General features: G+C 40.0%; 1 protein-coding gene across 1 annotated transcript in view; it reads right to left on the reverse strand.

Moving 5' to 3' along the window:
* Positions 1–9,913, reverse strand: part of EFEMP1 (EGF containing fibulin extracellular matrix protein 1) — a 57,768-nt gene extending 47,855 nt beyond the window's left edge. Inside the window, exons 1-4 of the mRNA XM_002914034.4 lie at positions 9,759–9,913; positions 8,413–8,500; positions 4,160–4,208; positions 3,586–3,996 (exon numbers count right to left, since the gene is read on the reverse strand). Coding sequence (XP_002914080.1) covers positions 3,586–3,996; positions 4,160–4,208; positions 8,413–8,493 — 541 coding nt within the window. The 5' untranslated portion in view covers positions 8,494–8,500; positions 9,759–9,913. The remainder of the gene's footprint in view (positions 1–3,585; positions 3,997–4,159; positions 4,209–8,412; positions 8,501–9,758) is intronic.
* Positions 9,914–23,881: the final 13,968 nt, after the last annotated feature.

The raw sequence follows: 23,881 nt of genomic DNA on the forward strand, positions 1-23,881 counted from the left end.
TAGAACATTATATATGATTTTTAAAAAATCTTCTCTTAACTTGACCTAGTGATTTCGAAAGCCATTGCCTTTGAGGAAGATACACAGAGACTATGCAATAAAGTCGTAGAAAAATTAAGTGATCCATCAATGGGTTATAATATATTCCCCACTCATTCACCTCCTTTTTGGAACAGATGAATATCTGTTGTCTTTTACCTAGATGATAGCTTATAGAGAAACACTTTCTAAAACTTTCTTTATGTATGACTCCAGGTATGTGACAATAAAATGATATTCATGTAATTTCTATAGCTGCCAAGGTTGGTGCCTGTCATTTGAAATTCTCAGTGCAAATTGCTCCCCCAGCATCACCCATGGTTAGCAAAAATTGTCTGAAAAGACTTCCTCAGTGTGAATTGATATTTGGATGTAATCTTGCTTTTTAAACCTCTTGCTTTTGCACAAAGTTGAAAAATTCTGGACAAATACATGAAAAGGAGTAAAAAAAAATCATGTTTTCATTGAATGTTAAAACACAGACAGTTGGTTAAAAATACATTTATAAAATAGGGGTGCCTGGGTGTCTCAGTCAGTTAAGCATGTGATCTCAAGGTTGTGAGATTGAGCCCCGAGTGGGGCTCCACGCTCAGGGGGAGTCTGCTTGATTCTCTCTGGCCTCCTCCCCCTTTATCTCTCTCTCTAAAAATAAATAAATAAAATCTTAAAAAATATATTTATAAAATAGAATACACTTAAAATATCTACTGGCATTTAAATTATTAGGTGCCATCTGTAACTTGTAATAGTGTGTTCAAGGTACAATTGACTTTAACATTGAAGCACAGTACAGATTTCAGCGATTACATAAAAAAATGTCCTCAGCTTTAGGTTATGTAATGATAAACTGTACCTGTTGAAAAATATATGTGGAAAAAGAAATAATTTTAATACAAATATGACTCAGCTGCAGGCATTCATTTATTCCAATCCAGCAACCATGGTAAATGTGTTTGGATTACTGGGCATAGTATGAAACATTTAAAAGGGAGTGGAGATCTTTATTAAAACAGAAGGCTCTTCAAACTCCACAATGATGTCAGAAATATAGGTCCTTGGAGCACATTATTGTTTTAAGCGGAGGTCCCCGCACTTTCACACTGGTTATAAAACATTATTTTGTGCTGCTGGCCTGGAATGAGAATGTCATACATCTGCAGGCAATTAGAAGAAGCTGGACCGCATGTTTGATTAGCTCAATAATAAACGGGCACAAGTGTGACTCCACTTATGTTAGTCAGATTCCCTAGACAGATTATCCTGTTGTTATCATATGAAATAACCCCCTTTTATCAACAATTAAGTAAATCCACATTTATGGGCACTTTGCAAAATTGTGAGGTGGGAAGAAATCCAACTTAAGCCTTAAGTCATCCAAAAAACTTTTAACCCTGCTTTCAATGACACAGACCCCAATCCCAAGTTTTAGAAATTGGTTGAGTTATGTAGAAATATATACATAGAAATACCCTGTGTGCACACAATCAGTAAGTATGCTTTTAGCATCTATCATAAGCAAGGCATTTAATAGTTTTAGCTTATAACTAAAGAAAAAAATTCCCACAGAAGTAAGAATTACAAATGTTTTAATCTGTGAAAAGTAACTTTGTAAAGTAGTCTCAATCTTTTTAAGAAAAATAGGGTTTCATTTTTATTATTCATGTTTTATTATACAGTTTCTACTATAACCAGTGAATATCGTTAATCTTGAATATGCTCTATCCTAGAACTTCTTCATTCAGTTCTGCGCATTGTTCTTGAATTCAATCACAATAGTCAATGATAGACTATAAGCCACTTTGGGAAACGACCAATTCATTTATCTGGGGTTTTTTTCCTCCTAAGTACCATTAAAATATACATTTGAAGCATGAAAAATAATTCAGTACATAAAGGTCAATACTTTAAAAATTTTCAGCATAACTTTCCAGTTTCAGGAAAAATACCACCAAACCTTCCAATCCAACTATATATTTAAATAACATGATTAAAAGTTGCTGTCTTAAATAAAGTCAAGATACTTTTTATCAATACTCACTCAAATACATATACATAAAATAACCTCATGAGGCTATCTCCTTGACATAATCCTTAAATTAAATATCGGAATATCAAGCAGATGCTGAAACATTCATCATCATTATTGGAATTCTGACTCATGACAGTAACACGAAACAGATGCTAATATGATGTGCCCTCTTAAAAGTGACACCATCACGGCATGGGTTAGCTCTTGATGTAGGGCACTTAAAAATTTGAACACAAAATATAAAACAATAAAAGTCAGGGCATGATAGGTATCCTTCATTTATAAGCCATTTGAAATCTATCTCATACAGAAGATAAACCTCAACACCAGAGCATAAAGGGCAAAATCTCAGGAAAACAGAAGATGCTTCTTTCACTTAAAGCAGCAGTTAGGTGATCCTGATTGAACCCCTCAGTGTTGAGGGAGGCAGGTGCTCTCTTCCTCACCCATGAACAGGTAGAAGATTAGAAACTTCTAGACCCTTTCCATTGGCCAATGTGTACCAGGCACCTGTGGTGTAACATGGGGTCTACTCTGTCAGCCCCTAGCGGTGCAAAAGGAGTCTGGGGCTCCTATGGCCCATCTCACTAACAAGCTCCACACTAGGCAGTCTGAAAGGCTGTGCTAAGCAGGAAAAGGGAAACAAAATCTCTTAGCACCGTCAAGTTAGCTAATATCCTACACATCTTCAAAGCCCAAGATTCTTATCATTTTGCTAGCATGAGTCTACAGCTGTTTCTAGAAGACACAGTGATGTGTACTCTTTGTGAAAATAAACAGAAAAACCCGAGCAGATGGTGCCATGGTGCAAGTGATAGAAGCGAAATGTACTCAGATGAGAACTTAAAAAGATAGAAATATCAGTGGGGGAGATTCCCTCAAAGGTAATGAGAAACAGAAGTCCTCTTTCTTGATTCCTCAGTGAGAAAAATAAATTAGTAGCAAGTTCAATGGAAAGAAAGCTTGAGAACCCAAAGGAGGACATTTATGGAGTAGCCTGACAGCACAATTTCAAAGTCCAAATGAGTAACCTGACTGTTCCTTCTGACAGCTGTGACTGTGGCTCCGCCTGCCTGGGGTTGAAGGCTAGTTCTACTCTCACCACCTGGCTGACCCCTGGTTCCCAAACTTGGCTGCACGCTGGAACCATGTGGGGAGATTTAAAAAATACTGATGCCGGGAACCCACCCCCAGAGACTGTTATTTAATTGGGCTGGGGTGTGGCTTGACTATGGAGAAGTTTTAAAAGCTCCCAAGTGACTGTAGATAGAGGCCGCTGTGGTTGAGAACCGCTGATGGCCGCTCTCTGAGCCACGGCTTCCTCATTTGTAAAATGAGGTCCGTAGAGGCAGCAACCACCTTTTAGGATTTTTGTGATGATTAAATGGTAATTCAGGCAGAGCACCCAGCACAATGTCTGGCGTGTGGGAAGCTGTCAGTAAACGTCAGCTGTTCTCACCACGAGGAGCACTTGGACGGGAACATACATTCTCGTTAGCATAATAAGTCAAGCTTACCTTGGCACACGTTATGCTCACTCTGTTCGTAGCCTGTTGCACACTGGATCCGGTGAGAAGGGTTGGAGGGGATGCGCTGAGGGTCAGCTGGGTTCCGCCGGATGACAAAGTTATTTCGGCCCGTCTGCATTTCCGGGCCTGCAACCGCAGCAGCACTGGCAACGAAGCCGCCCCCAGGCATCACTCCACTGGCGGCCATGCCGCTGGCTGCCATGCCCCCAGCGCCTGCAGACGTGGCGGCTGCATTGGCCGCTGCACCCGCACCTTCCGAGGTGGGTGTTTCTTGCTGAGGTTGTTCATTATTGACAATAATCTGGGCTGTTTTAGGAAGGCAGAGGTATCCTCCGTAGTGGTTGACACATTTCATTCCACCTTTGCAAGCGTCTGGGACAATGTCACATTCATCAATATCTGTGGTCAGCAATAAAATAAATCAGGAATCTTCTCAAAGGGAACTCTGAACATGTAAATATATGCTCATGCCTTTTTGGTAGAATACAAACAGGATAGGAAGAGTGACATGAGATGGAACAGAAAGCTATATTCAGAAGGGAAGTCTTTGAAGTTGGCTCACCTTTGCACTGCTGTCTTACAGGATCCCACTCATATCCATCTGTGCATTGCTGTGAAGAAAACATCAAAGATGGAGCCAGGAGACAGTTAATTGGTGTATACACTTCCTAAGAAGTCACTCTAAAAGCTTCATTCCTATGGCAACAATCCTTGCTCTAGAGCCCTACATAGATGATGAGATGGGTAGTTTAACATTTCCTAGATTTTCTTTTTTTCTTCCTCCCTCCCTCCTTCCTTCCTTCCTTTTTCTTCCTCTTTCTTTCTTTCTTTCTTTCTAATCTTTCTTTCTTTTTTCTTTTCTTTTTTCTTTTTTCTTTTCTTTTCTTTTCTTTCTTTAAACAAATCTGCATCGCACCACTTCAGGGCTTCTTCTCAACTACCAGCTGCCTCAACTCTAGTGTTGTATTTGTTATAGTTGTCCATCACCATCTTGGAATTCTTTTCTCTGTTTCAATACTGATCTTCCCTAATCTCTCTGAATGCCCGGTTTTGCTTTATTTGCCCTTCTTGCACATTATAAATTTTACCAAAAAAAAAGAAAAAAAGAAAAAATTCCACGAAATTCCTTTTTTCAGCCCTTGACTCTTCCCCTCCTCTCTCATTTCTCTTAGAGCATTCCAGCACCTGCCTTTCCTTATTCCTGTTCAGCTGTGTCCCAAGCCTCCCACTCACACCCTGGCCTGCCTCCTAGCTTCAATTCCTACCAGTCCTCTCTAGTTCACTCACTAAACAAACCATCTACTGAGAACCTTCTCCTGCTGGGCACCGTTCTAGTCTCTTGGCATGCAAAGGTCATGAAGATCTTGTCCTTGTCCTCAATTGGTTCACAGATCAGAAGAGACAGACAGGTAGAAAAGCTGGAGCAAGATGTCAGGTGCTGTGACAGAAGCATGTATGTGGAAAGAGTGTCCAGGGCTGCGTGTGGGCATGACAGTGTGGAAGAAAATTCATGGGGGAGGCCACAAGTGAATTGGGCCTTACAGGCTCTTTCCAGGAAAATGTAGGAATTCTAGGATAAGGGACCACATGAGCAAAAGTGCAACATTGATAAAGAGAGAAGGAGCTGCAAGTAGTCTGAGTGGGAGGATGCAGTTAGAGGGACAGGCAGGAACAGATTTCTACCTTGAAAGTCAGTGAATCTCAGGCTTTATGATCAAGCTTAAGAGTCACCCAGGGGCCTTGTTAAAATGCAGACCCAAAGGATCGGATTCTCTAGGTCTGGGTAGGAGGCTTGGAATCTGAATTCCTAACAAGCATCCCAGGTGATTCTGACACAGGTTGCCTATAGGTTACTTCTTGAGAAACGCCACTGTAAGTGATAAGAGGCCCCTAAAGAATTTTATTTATTTATTCATTTTTCCCCCCAAAGTATTTTTAAGCTCAGAAAAATATTTGACCTGACGCAGATTTGAGGAAGATGCTTCAGGAAAGATTGAGCAAAAGTAGAGTGAACAAATAAATACACTTGAGTTCTTTTAATAGAGCTGAGAGTTGCTTATGCACACAACAGATGCTAGGCAAGTAAATAGCTGAATGGAGACAGAGAGCTCAGTTAAATATTTTAGCAATATCTAAAACTTCACAGGGTGAAAACTAAACTCACTTTATCTCCTAAGCTAATTCTTTCTAGTTTCTCCAACCTGTCCAAGGCACTACCACCTTTCTTAGGACCTTGGATTATAACTGTAACATCCACACTGATTTTCCACTTATTTGTCTTCAAACTCTGTTGACTTTGTGTCCATTTCCATACTCACCACATTGGTGTAAGCCTTCCTGGCTTCATGAATAGGCAAGGCTGTTTGGCTGTCCATATCTCTGCATGCTGCTCACAGCCTCCATGACAATCTCTCTCACTCTCTTGATTATGTTACCCCTACATTTAAGAGCTCACAGTGACTTGCAGACCTCTCAACTGCAACTTCTGCCATCTCCAGGTTCCCCCCACTACCTAGCTCCAGCCCATCTAACCTTGTCATCTCCTCAACTTGTCTTGGTTGTTTTTACCTCTAGACTTTGATCATGTCACTTTCTCTGATTCAGGTGCCTCTTCAGCCTTTCTAGATTAATCTGATGTCATTACTTCTTTCAAGATTCAGCACAGAACTTGACCTCTTCCAATATGCCAGCACTGACATTAATTACTTCCTTGCTTTTCTATCTCTTTAGCAACTTGTATAATCGGTATAATTATATTTGTTCTTGCTTAAGAACTTTGTAGTTCTCAACGGTATTTTCCCAGAGTAAATTCCCTAGGTGAAGGTCTGAATTTTCTTAAACAAATAACCTCAAATTCTTTTGCTAGTGGTAAGAACTGCTTATGCACATGGTAGCTACTTGGCAAGTAAATGGCTGAATCAACCCTAACTTTAAAATGGAATAAAATGGGAGGGCGATATGAGGCTGTCTTGTGAATATGAGCTCAATATTCCAAAAAGTATCTTTCAAGGCAGGCACAATGACAGTTCACTGAATAATCTGTATGCTAACTAGAGAAGACATGCAGATTGTTTTAGGTATTTAGTTCCAGTACATTTAATATGGATCTACTATTAAATAGGCCTAGACTGAGTGTAGCTTCACCCCTTGCTGGCTGTGTAGCCTTCAGCAAGTTAGATACTCTCTGTGATCTTCAGTTCTACTATTAGTGAAAGGAAGATGATACCACCTACCTCAACCTTTGCTGTGAAATGAAAGGAGATAGTGTCCCCACAATGGGGTACTCACAAAATAGTTATGTATTATTCTTTAACCATGAATTATCAGGCATACACAGTTCAAGAACGAATAGACCTAATTTTAGAACAAAAAGGATGTCATATCTGGAAAATCTACTATAATAATAAAGAACCCTAATTAGTGGTCTAAAACTCTAGTGTTTAATCCACAGGGACCTTTCTCTGCTAAAGATGAATGTGATTTAGTTGATGAACCAAAGAGAAGGGGGTATAAGACAAGCAATAGTAAAAGCAATAAAATATTTTATCGGATGAATATAAAAATGGGTAGTTAATGTTTTAGCTCCCTAAGAAGGTAGTAAGTTTAGCCTGAAAAACAAAACATTCTCATTTGAAGATAAACAACACATGTATTCATTTCTTTTGCTTTATTTATCTTCAGCAGAGGAAGCAACTACATTTATCATTAAGTTAACAAAATATTTATGTGAAACCCTATTTGATTTATAGTTGATCTGAACAACAACAAGGAACATTTTCCAGATGAATACTAACATTCTGGGGATAATAGGATACCAAAAAGTGAGATAATGTTTATTATCAGTAATTGACATTAGCTCACTTTTAGGAGTTTTATTTTCAAAAATTTTTCACATTCTTTTGAGTAGGATTACTTCATTTTAAATTGGGAGCAAGTAGAAAAATATGTTTTTCATATTGTGATCCAGGACAAATGTCACTTGCCTCACGACACCGGTTAAAGACTAGAAAACACAAAACAAAAACAAACAAACAAAAAAAGAAAACAGAAAATGGAGGTGCAAACAAACTCCCTGGAAGTGAAGTAAATACTGCCACTGTTCTCACCACTTTCATTCCTGATAGTGGGATGGGTCAGATGATGTTTTCAATCTTTTATTAAACATTGCTAATTAATCAAATATTACTTGGAAATAATCAGATGCAATTAATTAGAAAATGCAAAACCAAATTTCACACAACGCATTTTAAGACCACTTTAGCCGATATTGGATCCTGGTAGCACATACATTCTACCTGAAGGGCATTTATATGAATTATCAGTTATATTATAAATGAACGTATAGCCTTTATGAATTCAATAAAGGCCACTTACATGAGAACATAAGTCACATATACAAATGAGGTATGTGCTTTTGTGATGTTTGTTCTTATTTGACTTGTCTTACTCTGCAAGTTTTGGTTTTATCTGCATGTATATAGGAATCCAAGCTTTCCAATTTCTTACCGTCATTAATTTATCGGATGTGTTGGAAACATATAGCTTACTTTGGTTTTTGTTTTAAAAGGGTCTCCTTTTTCGGTCTTGCAGAAATCATTATATTGTGGTCCTTATTTCAACTGGTGATCTAGATGAACTTTGGAGGGACCATGGGCAATTTAAACAAATCTTAAATGTGAACTGTATTAAAGCGTTGTTTAATTTATTACCCTCCACAGCCTACAGCCCACGTACACTGGCAAGAGTGGATAAAGTCTCCCTTGTGTCACAGAATCCCGCTGAACTGCACTTATCTCAAATTCCATCATCCCTTACCGTGTATGTGATGGTTTCTTCAGTGTCCTGTGACTTGACCAGTGCCAGAGTCAGCATAGTTAGGAAAAGGGCTTTCAACATCGTGAATCTCAAAGAAAACACAGGACAAACTGATGCTTAGTATCTGCTGCGGGAGAAATAACAAAACTTTAGCTGTGCTGTAATAAGCAAGGAAGGGCAGGAGGGAGAGGGCTAAGGTTCCATCATACCCAATTTCCAATCTATTTTCTCATTCCCCCTCCCCCTCCTCAACCTTCCCTGGGCCAAACGCACCAAAGACTGTAAAACGGCTGCAGAATTACATTTCACTTTACTCCATCCAGCTGCGCTGAACACATACAAAGGATATTCAGCGAGCATTTTATACCGCACCTACACAACAGGCTCCAGAAAGAGGGTGGAAGGGAAAGAATAGAGGGTAATTAATTTCAAAGGAGATGGTGCATTTGTGTGTGTGTGTGTGTGTGTGTGTGTGTGTGTGTGTGTGTATGAGAGAGACACACACACACATACACGGAGAGAGAGAGAGGAGGTGGGGCAGCAAATCTCATATTCCTTGAACATTAAGGCTTTCCCTATATGCTCACCTCCAGCTAGTGAAGTTCCTGGCACAGCTCAGCAGAAATACCTGTGCACTAATATGAATTACCTTGGCCTGAAACTTTTTTTTTTTTTTTAACAAAACACCAAAACAAAACTCAAAGAACGATTTCCTCCCCTAGTAGAATACCTGCCCTTCAGAGTTCCTTCTCATATCCCACAAAACAAACCCTCAACGTGGTATTTCCATGGCTTTCTCTGCGCGCAGTTTCCTGTGGAGGAGTAGCCCAAACCGTCTGATTCCTTGGGTACCCGACACGCTACCTTCAGTATCGGGCTGCCTAGAGCCAGAACCGGGGGACCACACCGCAGCCCGAGGTACTAGTTTCGAGGCGTCCGGCCTGGCGCCCGGGGAGGCGAGGTTCCCTCTCTTAACAGTAAATTAACAGGCTGCAGCCCCGGGAGCTGCTCTGCGCTCCCGCTTCTAACCAGCTCCTGTGGAATCCAGGTGCGGCTTAAATCTCTTACATTTAGCCCCCTAAAAGTTTCAAAACCTCGTTTATGGGCAAAGCCCAGTCGGCTGATTGTCGGCGCGCACACACTTGCCCATCCAAACAGATGTCACCCCGGTACTCGCACATGCTGACGGATCGCATTCCGAGACCGCACACCTCCACCTCCCTCTCCGCCTTAGAGATCCTGCACAGTCTGGGGGGCAGTTCTCGGGTACCCTGCACCCTTGAGGTTACCCCACTTACGTCCCTGCGCGCGGCCCGGCGGACACTGGGCGCGCCAGGGGCTCCTACCTGCGTGGCCGCGCTGCTCTCCGGGCCTGGGGAGCAAGAGGAGAGCGCAGGGGAGGGCAGCCCGGTGGGTCTGAACTGGCGAGGTCTGGCAGCGGCCGCGGCGGCAGGAGAAGGAGGAGGAGAAAGGGAGGGAAAGGGGGAGGGCGAAGGGGGGCGGAGGAGAGAGCTGAGGGAGGCGCGAGGGCTGAGCCAGGGGCTGGAGGCCGGGCCGGAGAGCGCTCTGCGCAGCCGGGGGCGCGCCCCCTCCTCCCTTCGCCCTCTCGGCCGCGGCGCCTGCCCCCCTCTGCCAGCCCTTCACCCCAGTTCCCAGACACGCCGGAACCCCAGGCCAAAGACGGCATGCTTGGCATGTGAGGTCTTGGGTTTGAATCAGCCTTGGTGATGATCCAGCCTTCCGGACAATGTCTCTTGCCCCGTAGAGGCGAAACATCTCTCCGAGAGCTGCTCAGGGTCCTGAGAAATTGCTTAAACATTTTTTCCAAAAAGCGAATCCTAGGACAGTTAATTAACCCCATTCATTGAACTGGTTCTTTTTGCAGGTTCTTTCAGTTTGTTTGTTTATTTATTTATTTATGTTTGCGTCGGGGAGGGTCTGCTTCCTCAAATGTAGAAAAAAGAGAATCCATTCGTTCAACAAATATTTTTGACCCACTATGTGCCAGGATTGGCAATGGGCCAGTTATAGCTCATGCTAACAAAATTGTGAAGTCAGGTTTGTTTTTGGTCTCACAAACCTCTTCTGCTTATGGGCCCTTTTCTTACCTACTGCTTCTCTTCTCTCCACTGGTTCACTTGCAGGAGTCCCCAGTACTGGTCATTCAAAGTTAGGCATTTCATTTTCACCTATCATACTAATGGTGGAATTTCTGGAATCTGGAGAGCAAAAAAAAAAAAATTTTTTTCTGGCTTCTTTAATCATACCACACAGATTGCTGTTATCTCTGAAGCCTCCAACTCTACAGTCAGATTAATAGTTTGCTTCCAAGGCATTCATGTCTTCTAAGAAGCAAACAGCCAAATACAACTTCATGAATGAGACAATGTACCAACTGAAGGTACTAAGGACTTTGACCCCAAGCAGGAGACAGGGTGGGAGAGAGAAGATCAGCTCCTTTCCTTTTCTGCTGGCCACCAGGGAGAAGGTGGTAGACAGTGCAAGAGAGAGAGGCTGTTGGGTGGAGGCCTCTCTTCTTATCTCTGGGGTATGCAGCGGGTTGTCTAGACCTTGCCAGATTGGTTGCAAGCCACGCAATATTGGGGAAGATCAAAGGAACTTCATAGCCCTGAACCTTACATAAGTATGTGGGATTTTGCTAATAGTATTGAAGATTTTTACTACCAAAATTCAAATAAGTTTGTTTTCCCAGTCATTAATGACCTCCAAACTTGAAAAAAAAAAAAAAAAGAGGAACTTTGCCTTTGTATAGTAAAAGATCTGTCCAGAATTTTCTCCTATTTTTTTTTTTAATTCTATCTTCAGCTCTCTCCCCAGAAAAAGTGGGTTGAAACTCCCAAATTTCTATCTCCAGCCTGGAACTCTTCCTGCCTGAATAGCCAATGCTGACATTGTTATCTTCATCTGTACATCTAATGGGCATTTCAAACTTAGCAGGTCTGCTGAGTCTCACCCTCTCTCCCAGTCTACTCTATCCACCTGCTTCACCATCTTGATTAATAGCAATTTCATCTTTCCAGTTTGCTCAGCTCCAAGATCATGAGTCATCCTTGATTTCTCTTTTTCTCACACACTTTGCATTCAATTCTTCAGAAAATTCTCTTGGCTCCATCTTCAAAATATATCCAGAAACAGACTACTCATCGTCACTTCTTTCATTAATACCCTGGTCTGAGCAGCCAGCATCTGCCACCTGGATTATTACGATAGCCTCCTGCAGTTTTTTCCTCAGCAGAAGTTCACATAGATAAATCCTGGGTAGGCACTCTTTGTTGTCTGGCTTCCCTCACTTAGCACGCTTCTGAGATACATCCTTGTTGTTGGGTGCATTGGAAGTTCATTCTTTTTTATTGCTGAGTAGTATTCCAATGTATGGATATACCCTGACTTGTGTATCTGTTCAATTGTTGATAGATATTTGGACTGTTTATGAATAAAGCTGTCATGGATGTTCATTTAGAAATTTTTGTGCAGATATATGTTTTCTTTTCTTTTAGGTAAATACTTGGAGAGGAACTGCTGGGTTATATGGTAAGGATATGTTTAACTTTAAAAGCAAATGCCGAATTGTTTCCCAAAGGGACTATTCCATTTTACACTCCTACCAGCAATGTGTGAGATCCCATTTGCTCCACATCCTTGCCAATACCTGGTATTGTCAGTCATTTATAGTGTTAGCTGTTATGGGGGGTATATAAGCGGCATCTCATTGGTGATCTCATTTCTAATGATGTTGAGCATTTTTTATTTCTTTATTGTCCATCAATATATATTCTTCTGTGAAGATCCCATTAAAATCTTTTTTTTTTTTAAGAGTGGGAGGGTGGGGAGCAGGGGAAGAAGGAGAGAGGGAAGCATGGGGAGAGGGAGAGAGAGAATCTCAAGCAGACTCCATGCCCAGTGTGGAGCCTGACATGGGGCTCAATCTCATGACCCTGAGATCATGACTTGAGCCAAAATCAAGAGTCGGATACTTACCTGAATGAACCACTCAGGCACCCCCTATCCTTCCTATTTTTAATGATAGGATATCTCTATCTCTTCATTATTTGAAAAATAGTGAAATTGGCAATGGCATTCTTGGGTTACTGATATAGGAGTAGGCTATTGTCCCACTTCAAATTAACCAGAACTAAAAGGAAGTACTTCTTTTCCACAGTTCGGGGAAAGGCCTTCCAAATTCACAGTGAAGGGGAACAATGGAGCCCTTTGCCTCAGTTGTCACTGGCAGCCATGTTACTGCCTGGAGGTAAGCTAGCCTCATCATGAAGGTGGTACATGCTGTGGATGGCCAACACGTGGATCAAACCTAGATCCTGGATAGATTGTTCATAGGGCTGACTGATCGTAGGACCCATGATACTTTTAGGGGTCCTCCACAATGTTTTATTTTCTTATAAAGTCAGAGGAAAAAATAAATATCATCCAGCCTGATTAAATGTCTTAATGACATTGCAGTCATGAAATACTTTTTTTTTTTTTTAGTGGAGGAAGGGGACCGTGAAGGCAAAAGTCCCCAGGGACCATGAAAGTCATAATGTGGCCCTGATTGTTGCACTTCCAAATCAGGCAAATGTGAACTCTGTCTACCTCTGCACTCCAGTTTTGTGAGGTAATATATTTTCTTATGATTCAAGCCAGCCTAAGTCAGGTGTTCAGTTACTTGCAGCAGAAAATGTACTCACTGCTAGCGTCCTACTCTGAAAGCTCTGGCCCTTGTGATGTGCTATATTTGTGTCCTGCACTCCAGAGTGGCAGGCTGTGAGTGTTTCTTGGGAGAGGCTGTTGGGAGAGATTCCCAGCCTTTCTGTCCTTGGGCAAGCTGAGTGTTCCAGCCACTTCTGCTGGGAACAGCTTCTGAGTTCCTCCCCACCACCCCCTGGCATTGTGTGTGTGTGTGTGTGTGTGTGTGTGTGTGTGTGTGTGTGTGTGTGATTTTTAAAGATTTAAGACTTGAACTCTCCCTTTAATTCAAGAAGACGACTCTGGCTTCTCTTCATGTGATTTAAAAAAGTAATCAGTGACTAACTTCTATAAGTGGGCCCTCTGCTTCCTAGTTTACCAACTATTACACTATATGTATTACAAAGAAAAATTTATATTCTATTTTCTTTAATATTTCCCTTTTTAAAAATTCCCTGAAAATAATTAGAAGTCTCAAGGACCCACAGGCTCTTTAATTAATTGAGTCATGGAGTCAACAAATCCTGTGGTTAAAACCTGATTAAGATTATTCACTGATGTGTGGACAATTGGAGAGTTAAATCTGTAAAAAAAAAAAAATGAATTAAACAAAAAGGTAGTAAAGATGAAACAATTACAAAGGGACTAATAGCAGGGTGATCAATTCACCCCAGTTTACCGAGGACTGTTCCAGTTTTTGCACTGACAGTTCTGTGTCTTGGGAAAGTCCCCAGTTCTAGACAAATTTAAAGGTTTGTGTAGTGGAAAGAAAATAGGACAAGTAGCCAGGAGTTCTTGCCTGGACTTTGCTATGCTCTAGCTGGGTAACCATGGCAGTCACTCAACTTCTTTGAATCAGTTCTGCACAAATGTTGACCAGGGTAACAACATTTATAACTGTAGTTATTATATTATACTTACTTGTATTTTTCACCTTGTTTTTGCTGGTTCCTCATCTATTCCCTCTTCTTCTGGTAATAATATCCTGACTTTCCTTTGGAAACCAACCCTTATAGTGATAGGCCATAACCAGCCCTGCCCATAGAATGCCACTAAGTATATATAAAGGGAAAACTCATAGGACCTAAAAATAAGGGGAAATGGCCCAGTGCCAGTGCAAGAAGAATGTCAAGACCAGAACCTGGTTATTAGTCCCAGTGATGTGGCAGAATTACTGTCTTCTTAAGTTGTTTCCATGTACTGATAATAATGAGGATACAAAGAACACAGGGCCCATAATTCCATGCTCCTCTGACTGGAAGGAACCCATTCCACATGGGCTGTCAAGACTTTTAGCCTTTAGGCCTGCCTCTGTGAGCTATAAGGTAGGCAGAGAGCTGGGGCATACACCCTGAGCCCTTATTTCATTATATCCTTTGCTGGCTGATTCTTTCTGAATACAGACACCATGGTTTGGTCCAGAGCATTTGCAATTCATATGACTTGCATGGAGCTTGTTTTTCCTCTGACTCTATGGGTGAGCACATCACCCAGGTTCTACCAGTCATAGCATCAAATCTCCTATACCCACAGTAACTGGGTCAGAAATGATAAATACACCCCAAGATAGCCCCCACTGAAGGGTCAGTATGGCATAAGACTAGGATTACAGAGAGTCTGGGTTCAAGTCCTGACTGCCACTCACTGGTTGCATGAACCTGAAAAAGTTGTTTAACCTCTCTGGGCCTCAGTTTCCTCTTGGGGAAAGTGGGGATGATGATGTGTCCTATCTTGTAGAATCTTTATGAGTATTAAATAAGAGAATGCACATAAAACCCTTAGTAGAGTTCCTTGCACATAGGTATCGTTGCTGTTGTTATTATTAATACCAGGGACATATCACTCATGGGTCTGTGCTGTGAGCTTAGTAAATCAGATTCACTGTACAATGAGATAAAAGAAGTTACTAAGGGGTGCCTGGGTGGCTCAGTCAGTTAAGTGTCTGCCTTTGGCTCAGGTCATGATCTCAGGGTCCTGGGATAGAGCCCCACGTCGGGCTCCCTGCTCAGTGGGGAGCCTGCTTCTCCCTGTGTCCCCCCCCCACTTGTGCTCTCTCTTCCTCTCTCTCTCCCTCTCAAAAATAAATAAATAAACTCTTTTTTAAAAAAAAAAAGTTACTAAGGTTGAAAATTGTCTTCATATTTTTGTTTGTAACTATTTGTAGTTTATGAGATATTTAGAAGAAGCAGGATCTGGACACTTAGACCACTGCAGTTTTATGACTGAGTCATGGAAATGTGTGGCCCCATACTGAGCATCAATGCTGTCCTGAGGTGACAGTATTTTTGGAATAAGTGGCTCTGAGTTACCTAATGTTCTGAATTTTGAACAGCTTATAAAATTATACTTCCTTACTGATAATAAGCAGTAATAGCTAACACTTATGTATTACGCTGTGTCAGGAACCATAGTAAGCAGTTCTTATGTGTTAAGTCACCAGCACTATTATTATGCCTGTTTTGCTAAAAAGGAAAGTAAGGCACAGAGCAGTTCAGTAATTTGCCCAGGTGATACAGCTAGTGAGCAGCACAGTAGGGGTTCAAAAGCAGGCTGTGTGGTGCCCAAGCCCCTGCTATACATGCTCCTTTGTGTCACTTCCTCCCTACCATCAACTGAATTTAGGGTTGCAAGAACAGAGCAGAGGCGTGGATTATTTCTTCAATGTAATGCAACCACAGAGATTCAAGCTGGATTGAGCAGACTGCAATTGAGGATTACAATAAATTCACTTTGCTAAATTGCCATAAGCTCAAGGAAATCTGAGATTTTAAAGATTTGAAGATCTGTTTGGTGGGGGGGGAACCCCACAATTTCAGCAGAGATTCACAAACGTGGATGACCATGCACTGTGCTTTAAGTCTTCATATGCTTTAGAATGTGTATCTGAATCAAAGATGTACTGTCAGTGTGGATCAGTTCTAAGAGTGGCTGACTCCAGCATAGGCTAACTACACCCAGAAAGAACCCACAGTGAGTATCCCTGACATTCTAGAGACCAAGACATGAATTGTAGAATTAGCCTACAATTTTTGGCTATGTAGCCAAACCAGACAATATTTGGGTCCAGTTGGTTTGTAAAAGTATATTCCCTTATGAAGCTGTTGAAGGAGAAGCCAATGCCAGAGCCAGAATTGGCTGTATAAGCCTTTGCCTTTCATAGAAAGAGTTCATTTGTTAAATACTAGTATTCTTAGTGACCTGATAAAAATTGATCTCTGTCTAATGATAGCCCTGTAACATACTCTTTCAAGAGTAATGTTGATTAAATTATTTATTTTCTTGGGCTGCTTTCATATTGATGCTTAAAAATTCAATATTTTTGAATAGCTAGGTTTACTGTTATTCGTGAAAATATTTTCTTGGTGAATACACATATGGATTTCTGATACGCTTGCCATTATTGAAACAAGTCCTTGGAAGGGATAGCTTCTAGTACTCTTTTTAGTGCTAAGATTCTTTGATTCTATCTTGTCTCTTGGAATCCGCACTAGGCCAAGAGAAAAGATGAATTTAAGTGGGCTTTCAGCAGATACTAAGTCTTTCCTAATACACCCACTCAACACACACACATACACAAACCATTATAAACTTGTATACGGAAGATAATGTGTATTTATTAAATTGATTGCTATAATACCCCAAACATTAAGCCATGTGACTGGTGGCTTGTGCTTTAGAAGAAAACTCATTGAAATACCTGGAGGTTGGATTGCGGCTCTGGGCTCAGGGAATATTGGCAAATTTGCATTTATGTGACATTAATTTACCTCAAGTATGTCATTGGTGAGTTCTTTATTTTAGTGAGTGCCAGATGTATTCTCCTTCAGAATGTATTTGGTGAAACACTCTTCCTGAATGCCAAACTGACATGAGAAAACTTTCAATCATCTGGAGCTTGTAAATTGTTCTGAAATTTTTGGAATTTTATTGAAGGCTTGATTTCATCATAGAGCAGAGAATACCTTGGATGAATAAAAAGCAAATCAATCAGAAATGATTGGAACCAGTAATTAAAATTTCCTTGGAGAGATAAAATGTATGATGTAAATCCATTGCCTAGCAAAAAAGATTGCTTTCTAACAAGTTATCAGATCTTACAGAGCAACTTCAGATGCCAACACAGATGTGAAGCTTTATTTTGTTTTTGGCTACAAGTTACTCCTTCTCCTTTCAAACTTGGCTTTTCCGGAAACTACGTTCAGCTAATCAAGGCTGATGGGGATTCAAGATGATTCATTATGGAGCATGAAATTAGAAAAAATACCCCCTGAAAATTAGTAATTTGATTTCAATATGTAATTTAAAGAAATGGATCATTACTCTCCCACTTTTGTCAGTTTGTAATCTTTACATAATATTTTGTTGACTTTTAGAATTTCTATGCTCTACTTTCCAACTTTATTTTACATTATGTGAATTATTTTTCCCTCACTCTAAAATAGAAAATCCTCCTTCGGCACTGGAGGAGATAATGCTAAGTGAAATAAGTCAAGCAGAGAAAGACAATTATCATATGATTTCTCTCATCTATGGAACATAGGAACTAGGATGATCAGTAGAGGAAGAAAAGGATAAAGAAAGGGGGGTAATCAGAAGGGGGAATGAAACATGAGAGACTATGGACTATGAGAAACAAACTGAGGGCCTCAGAGGGGGGGGGGTGGGGGATTGGGATAGACCGGTGATGGGTAGTAAGGAGGGCACCTATTGCATGGTGTACTGGGTGTTATGCGCAACTAATGAAGCATCGAACTTTGCATCGGAATCCGGGGATGTACTGTATGGTGACTAACATAATATAATAAAAAATCATTAAAAAAAAAGAGAAAAGAAATAGAAAATCCTCCTTATCTGTCCTTTTGTGAATACTTAATCTTGTATCTTGTTACTGATCACCAATAACAAAATGGGTTTTGACATCTCTTTGAAGATATTTAGATTAACTTTTTAGGAAGCAATGGTTCAAATAAAATTGAAATGTTTTCATTGAAATCCAGAATTTTAAAAAATGTGTAATAGTACTAGTAATACATATTTATGATTTTTTCCTGTTAATATGTCTTATCCTATACAAATGGAACTGCTGAGACCAAAGCCTAAAATGGAATAGACATTATTGTTTTCTCTCTGCTCTTTGAGGAATTTTAAGGCATAAATTATTTTGTTTAACTATCTTTAACTTCTTTCTCAGCGTAGAATGTGGAAAGGCCAAAAAAAAAAAAAAAAAACCCAAACCCTTTCCACTTGGAATTTATTGTATGCTGCTAAGGCAAAAAATATAAGGAATGACATATCTGACTTTTATTGTTGATTAAGTAGGGCAAATGTGGAAACTCTATTCAAGGTAAGAGGTTGAAAGTTTACATATCCACAAGGGAGATATCACAAGGATATTGCTTAGATTTAAGTGTTGGGTTTTTTTTTAAACTCTGTTCAAACAGATGCTTCAACTGTAGTTGATTTTTAAAAGGACCAGGAGTTATAAAATACTTCAGTATGTTCAACTCAGTTGGAAGAATGGTAGGATCAGAAAGGACTTTCTAATCTGATTTAAGATCGATGTATCATTTTATGATGAAAAGGAAATGGAAGGTAGAGGGGATCTTTGCAACCATCTGTTCCAACTCCCTCATGAAACTTGGAGCTTAGATGACTTGTTCAAGTTAACCCTAGTTAGTGGCAGAGCCAAGGACTAGAACCAAGTGTATTGACTCCTCATCTTGGTAGTGTTCCACCTCCCTACCTTATCTTTCTATCTTTAGCCTCCTTTGTCTTTTGACATAATCTTCATTGTCATCATCCATTCATACAACACAAATTGAGCATTTAACAGAGGTATGTTTCTAGGCATAGGGAACTGTTGGGTGGAACTGACACACACATGTACAGAATGAAATAAGTGTTATCTCTCTTTTCCACTGGGCTGTGATCTTGAAGGCAGGGATTGTGTTTGTCCACCCAGCCCACATTGAACATATATCCTCTATGAAGTTTTATGCAGAATGCACTTAACCTCAGGAAATTTCTCCACCTGTCCCTACCCTATGAATCCTCTTGTCTGTTTTGATTTCTGTCCCATTGTCTCCTACTAGGAGTCCTCTAGTACCCCCTTTGGACTGATAATTCTCTTGGTCAGCTTGACTTCAATTTTGGTATCTCTCTTGGAGATTACCTTTTATATTATTTATGCTTAACACTATGCTCCTTGGGCAAGTGACCTAAATATCTCCCCCTGTTGCAAACTCCCAGGACATTGTCCCCAGCCCACCCTAGTGCCTAGGCCCCACTTGTCTGGGAGCTGAAATTGATAGTCTTATCTTTGTATTGCTGAGAAAATGAGGATAACCGGCACTTAGTAGATACTCAATAGATGTTTGTGGAATGAACAGTAAAGACACTTCATATGGTCATCTTTGTCCTTATCTTCTTCATCTTTTTATTGAACTTTAGCTTGGAGAGATGATGTTAAGCACCTGTGTGATGTAAAATGACTCATGGTTCATTTGATCCCACTCAGATACATGAATAAAACCTACTCTTAGTCTCGAACCCCCAGATAATTGGCTTTAAATACTTGGAAAATTCTATAAATAACTGGTTATTTTTCTCCCTCCCCGTGTATTGTAAAGACTTCATTTGGTATAAGTTTGTGCTATATATCTCTCTCTGAAAAAAAGGAGAAAATAAATAAGTAAAAATGTGTTAAACAGTTATATTTTTGAAAAAAAAAACGTATTTTTCTTTCACAGAAGAATATTAAAGGAGATAACAAAGAGTTTAAAAATGGCAATCTTGATTAGAAGCTTCTTTTTCGTTGATTTGCTAACATTTCAACATGAATTTATGATGTTTCTAAACATTCTGTAGTTTTCTTCTTCCTAATGACTCTTTTAAATAATAGTATCTTTTTGTGTTTTAAAAGTAATATATGCTCAATGTAGACACTTTATAAAATATAGGAAAATATGAAGATGTAAATTAAAGTCATCCATGATGAAATGACTTAAATGTTATCTAAAAGAGAACCAGTTAACATTTTGTTGTATTTCTTTCCAGATTTGTGTATATATATATATATATATATATATACACATATACATATACTTATTTAGTCTTCTCTGAATTTCTCTCTCCTCCCATATTTATTCTAAGTATATATGCAAATATAGACAATGGTGTTATTTTGGAACATATACATTATACACATGTACCAAATGTTGTATATTGTTTTTTCTTTATCAACATTTTGTTTTAAACATTTCCTCATATTTGTAATGTTTTGTAAAGCTTTATCTTTTATTTTCCCTATGAGCAATCTCTAGACCTAGGTTCTGGTCACTACTGAATTTCTTGGATAATAATCATGCTCCACTTTCATGGGTTGAAAATCTGGCTTTCATGGGAAAATTATCCCTTCCATTTTATGACACTTAAAATTGGGTTAAATACTTGTCTACACTATAACAGCACCATGTATATTTCCTTTTCATTACACTGAACTACAGTCTATGATTGCCATGGGCATATACATCTGTGTGTCTGTCTCCCCTATGGGACCAATAGCTACTTGAGCAATCAGGTCATTTTAATTTTGATATTCTCAGCACTCAGCAGAGTGGCTTTAGTGGGTGCTCCATATGTGTTTATTTAAAAAAAATGAAGAAAAGGAGGCCCAGAGACATTACATGGTCCCAGTGAACAGGATTAGTCTAGGTCTCTTTCCTAGAGGGCAGGGCTCATCTTAGTTTCTTTGTTACTGAAGTTACTGCTGACCGCAGCAGGCCTATGTTGAGAATAATAATTTGTTTTCTGGCCTTTGCAGCTGTTTCTGTTTAACTGTTTTAACCTTCAGTCCCAAAGTCTTTCCTCCTGGGCAGGTAATATCTGGGTATGTGTGTAGGGGGTCCCACATGGACTCGTAAATGTGTCTTCTCACTTCTGCTGAGAGCTGAGAGCTGCTGAGCCTGCAAAATGGCGTAACTCTCCTGGGAATGCAGTTTAAGGCATTCTATTGGGCACAGAAGCTCCCATGGTTAGGTTGGAGCCCTTAAAGTTTCCAAAGTGAGCTGTGATCTGGAGCCTCCAAAGCTCTGACACTGCCCTGGACCCATGCAGAGGTAAGGGAAATGTCTCTTACTTTCTCCTGAGCTACATTTTATCACATGGGTACCAAAGTGGCATTGCATTGGACTTCAATATTTACACAGTCAATAGCAGAAACAATATCTTGAGTCTATTCTCTCATCAGCACATTTTCTTAGGAATCAGTGTGTGAGGCTTTGGCCAATAGGACAAATCTGGATGATAATATACTCAAGATACTCTGCTACCCTCTTTTCTTCCTCTCAGCAACTGTGTTTTTGCTCTTGAATCAAACCAGGTTCTCTCCAGGAGGCTCCTCAGTCTACTAGTGCAAATCATCTTCCAGCAGGCCCACGCTACCAGATCACCAGACAAACTCATATGTCTGGATTTCAATGGGGGAACATGGCATATGTATCTCTATATCAAATTAAACTTCGGTCTGCAAGGGATCGATAGAAGATAATGAAGGTGAAAAGGATTTTGAACTTCCAACACAGACTGAAGAACTTTTGAACACTTGCTATTTCTAGATTTTCTTTTGGATTTTCCTTGAAAAGTTTTGCTATTCTTGCTACATGCTGACTCTTACTGGTATGCCTAATTACTATTACCTTTCTTCTCTTCCCCATATCATCTGCTATGTGTCTTTCTTCCCCAGCATCTTTTAGCCCCTCATTTATTTTTCTCCTAGCTGCTGAGGAAAGCCAGATTTCTTAAACCAACGTCATTGCATTGACATGAAATAGGTAACAACTTGGTCACAGACCATAAAGGTATCCTTGTCCCTTTCATTCTTACTCCTTTTTCTATAAATAGATTTGAAACTGAAGTTGAGCAAGTTAAGAATTAGTTTAAATAAAATAAAACATTTCAGAGTCTTGATTTCAGCCTGAGGATCATTTTTCAGGCCCTTCTTATTTCCATAGTCTCATATTTATCAAAATCCTGCAACATTAAACAGGCACTAGATCTTTAATTCTTTGACCTCCTACGCCGCTCATTCTTCTTTTATGATTGTACTTCATATCTAGAGGTTTAATCCCATTCTATTCTGTAGATGAAGAAATTTACCTGAAAAGAAACATACACACACAGTAAAGCGCTGGGTCTGGGATTCTGTTTTCTCGATTCTTATCCTGAAAACATCCATCCCTTCATTCATTCTTAAGGACTTTTTGAATCCCTGCTATGTTCCAGGCCCTGGGTTGGGCGTCAGGATACAAAGAAGAAAGTTCAGTCTGTGGCCCATCCTAATTTGGAAGAAGAGACTGATAAGGCTTAATCCTTTCTAGAGGAGTCAAGGGTATTTTTTGAGACACATAATATACATTTATAAGGTAGTCATCCAGGTCTGAGAAATAGTTTATAATAACAGAGTTAAATTATAAATGTATAATATTGGGGTAAGAGTTGAGATTCAGATTTTTTTTCAGTAATAAGGTCCTGTCAAACATACATTACAACTGAATCTAAGCTCTCTAAGGGCAAAAGCTATTTCTGTCTGTCCACTTCTGTGTCAATGTTTGCCATGCAATAGGTTCTCCACAAAAAATGTGTTGGCTGAACTATTGAATGAACAGTTAGTTTTTTTCTTGGAAGCTGTGGTTTCATTGAAGAATCTCACAGAACACCATGAGGATATTATCAAGAATATGGCTTCCTTCCTTCCACCTTCCACTAAAGAGCGATTGGCTTCAACAAATGTTTATCATCTTCCTTTTGCAACTCTGTTTTGCTACTATTTTTTAATATAAAAAAACCTAAGAGACTCCTTGCTTAACAGACCTTAGAAATAGAGTTAATTTGAGTATGTTTTAGTCTTTCCAACTAGATTTCTTAAAATGCAGATCTGTAAAGTGAGAGTTTATGTTTTTTTCTTTTGATTTCTTACTTTGTCTGGATAACAGTGAGATTTTAAAGCACATAGAGGGGCGCCTGGGTGGCCCAGTTATTGGGCATCTGCCTTCGGCCCAGGATGTGATCCCAGGGTCCTGGGATCGAGCCCCACATCAGGCTCCCTGCCCCAATGGGAGCCTGCTTCTTCCTCTCCCACTCCCCCTGCTTGTGTTTCCTCTCTCTCTCTGGCTGTCTCTCTCTGTGTCAAATAAATAAATAAAATCTTAAAAAAAAATAAAATAAAGCGCATAGAATGTTTAAGACATGGGGGCACCTGGGTGGCACAGCGGTTAAGCGTCTGTCTTTGGCTCAGGGCGTGATCCCGGCAGTATGGGATCAAGCCCCACATCAGGCTCTTCTGCTAGGAGCCTGCTTCTTCCTCTCCCACTCCCCCTGCTTGTGTTCCCTTTCTCACTGGCTGTCTCTGTCTCTGTCAAATAAATAAATAAAATCTTTAAAAAAAAAAAAAAGAATGTTTAAGACATACCCAAACTCAAAACTCCTTTCCAAATGAAAGTGAAAGTGTATTTCCATTATTTGTAAGTGGTAATACATTAAGTTTGAATAGCTTCCAAATCTGTGGAAATAATGTTTATGTGAGAAAGCTCCTAGTCATGTATTTGAAACTAATTAACAGGCTGTGTACTAAGTACCCAATACTATGTCCTAAGCACTGACTTTACCACCATGCCTCTAAGGATATAGTCTGGAGGAGTGTCAAACACCTAAGCAGACAATTATAACACGGTGTGGTGGGGACGAAAGGTCACGGAAGAGGCAACTA

The sequence above is a fragment of the Ailuropoda melanoleuca genome, chromosome 4 (genome assembly GCF_002007445.2).
Source record: "Ailuropoda melanoleuca isolate Jingjing chromosome 4, ASM200744v2, whole genome shotgun sequence".
NCBI classification, from domain to species: Eukaryota; Metazoa; Chordata; class Mammalia; order Carnivora; family Ursidae; genus Ailuropoda; species Ailuropoda melanoleuca.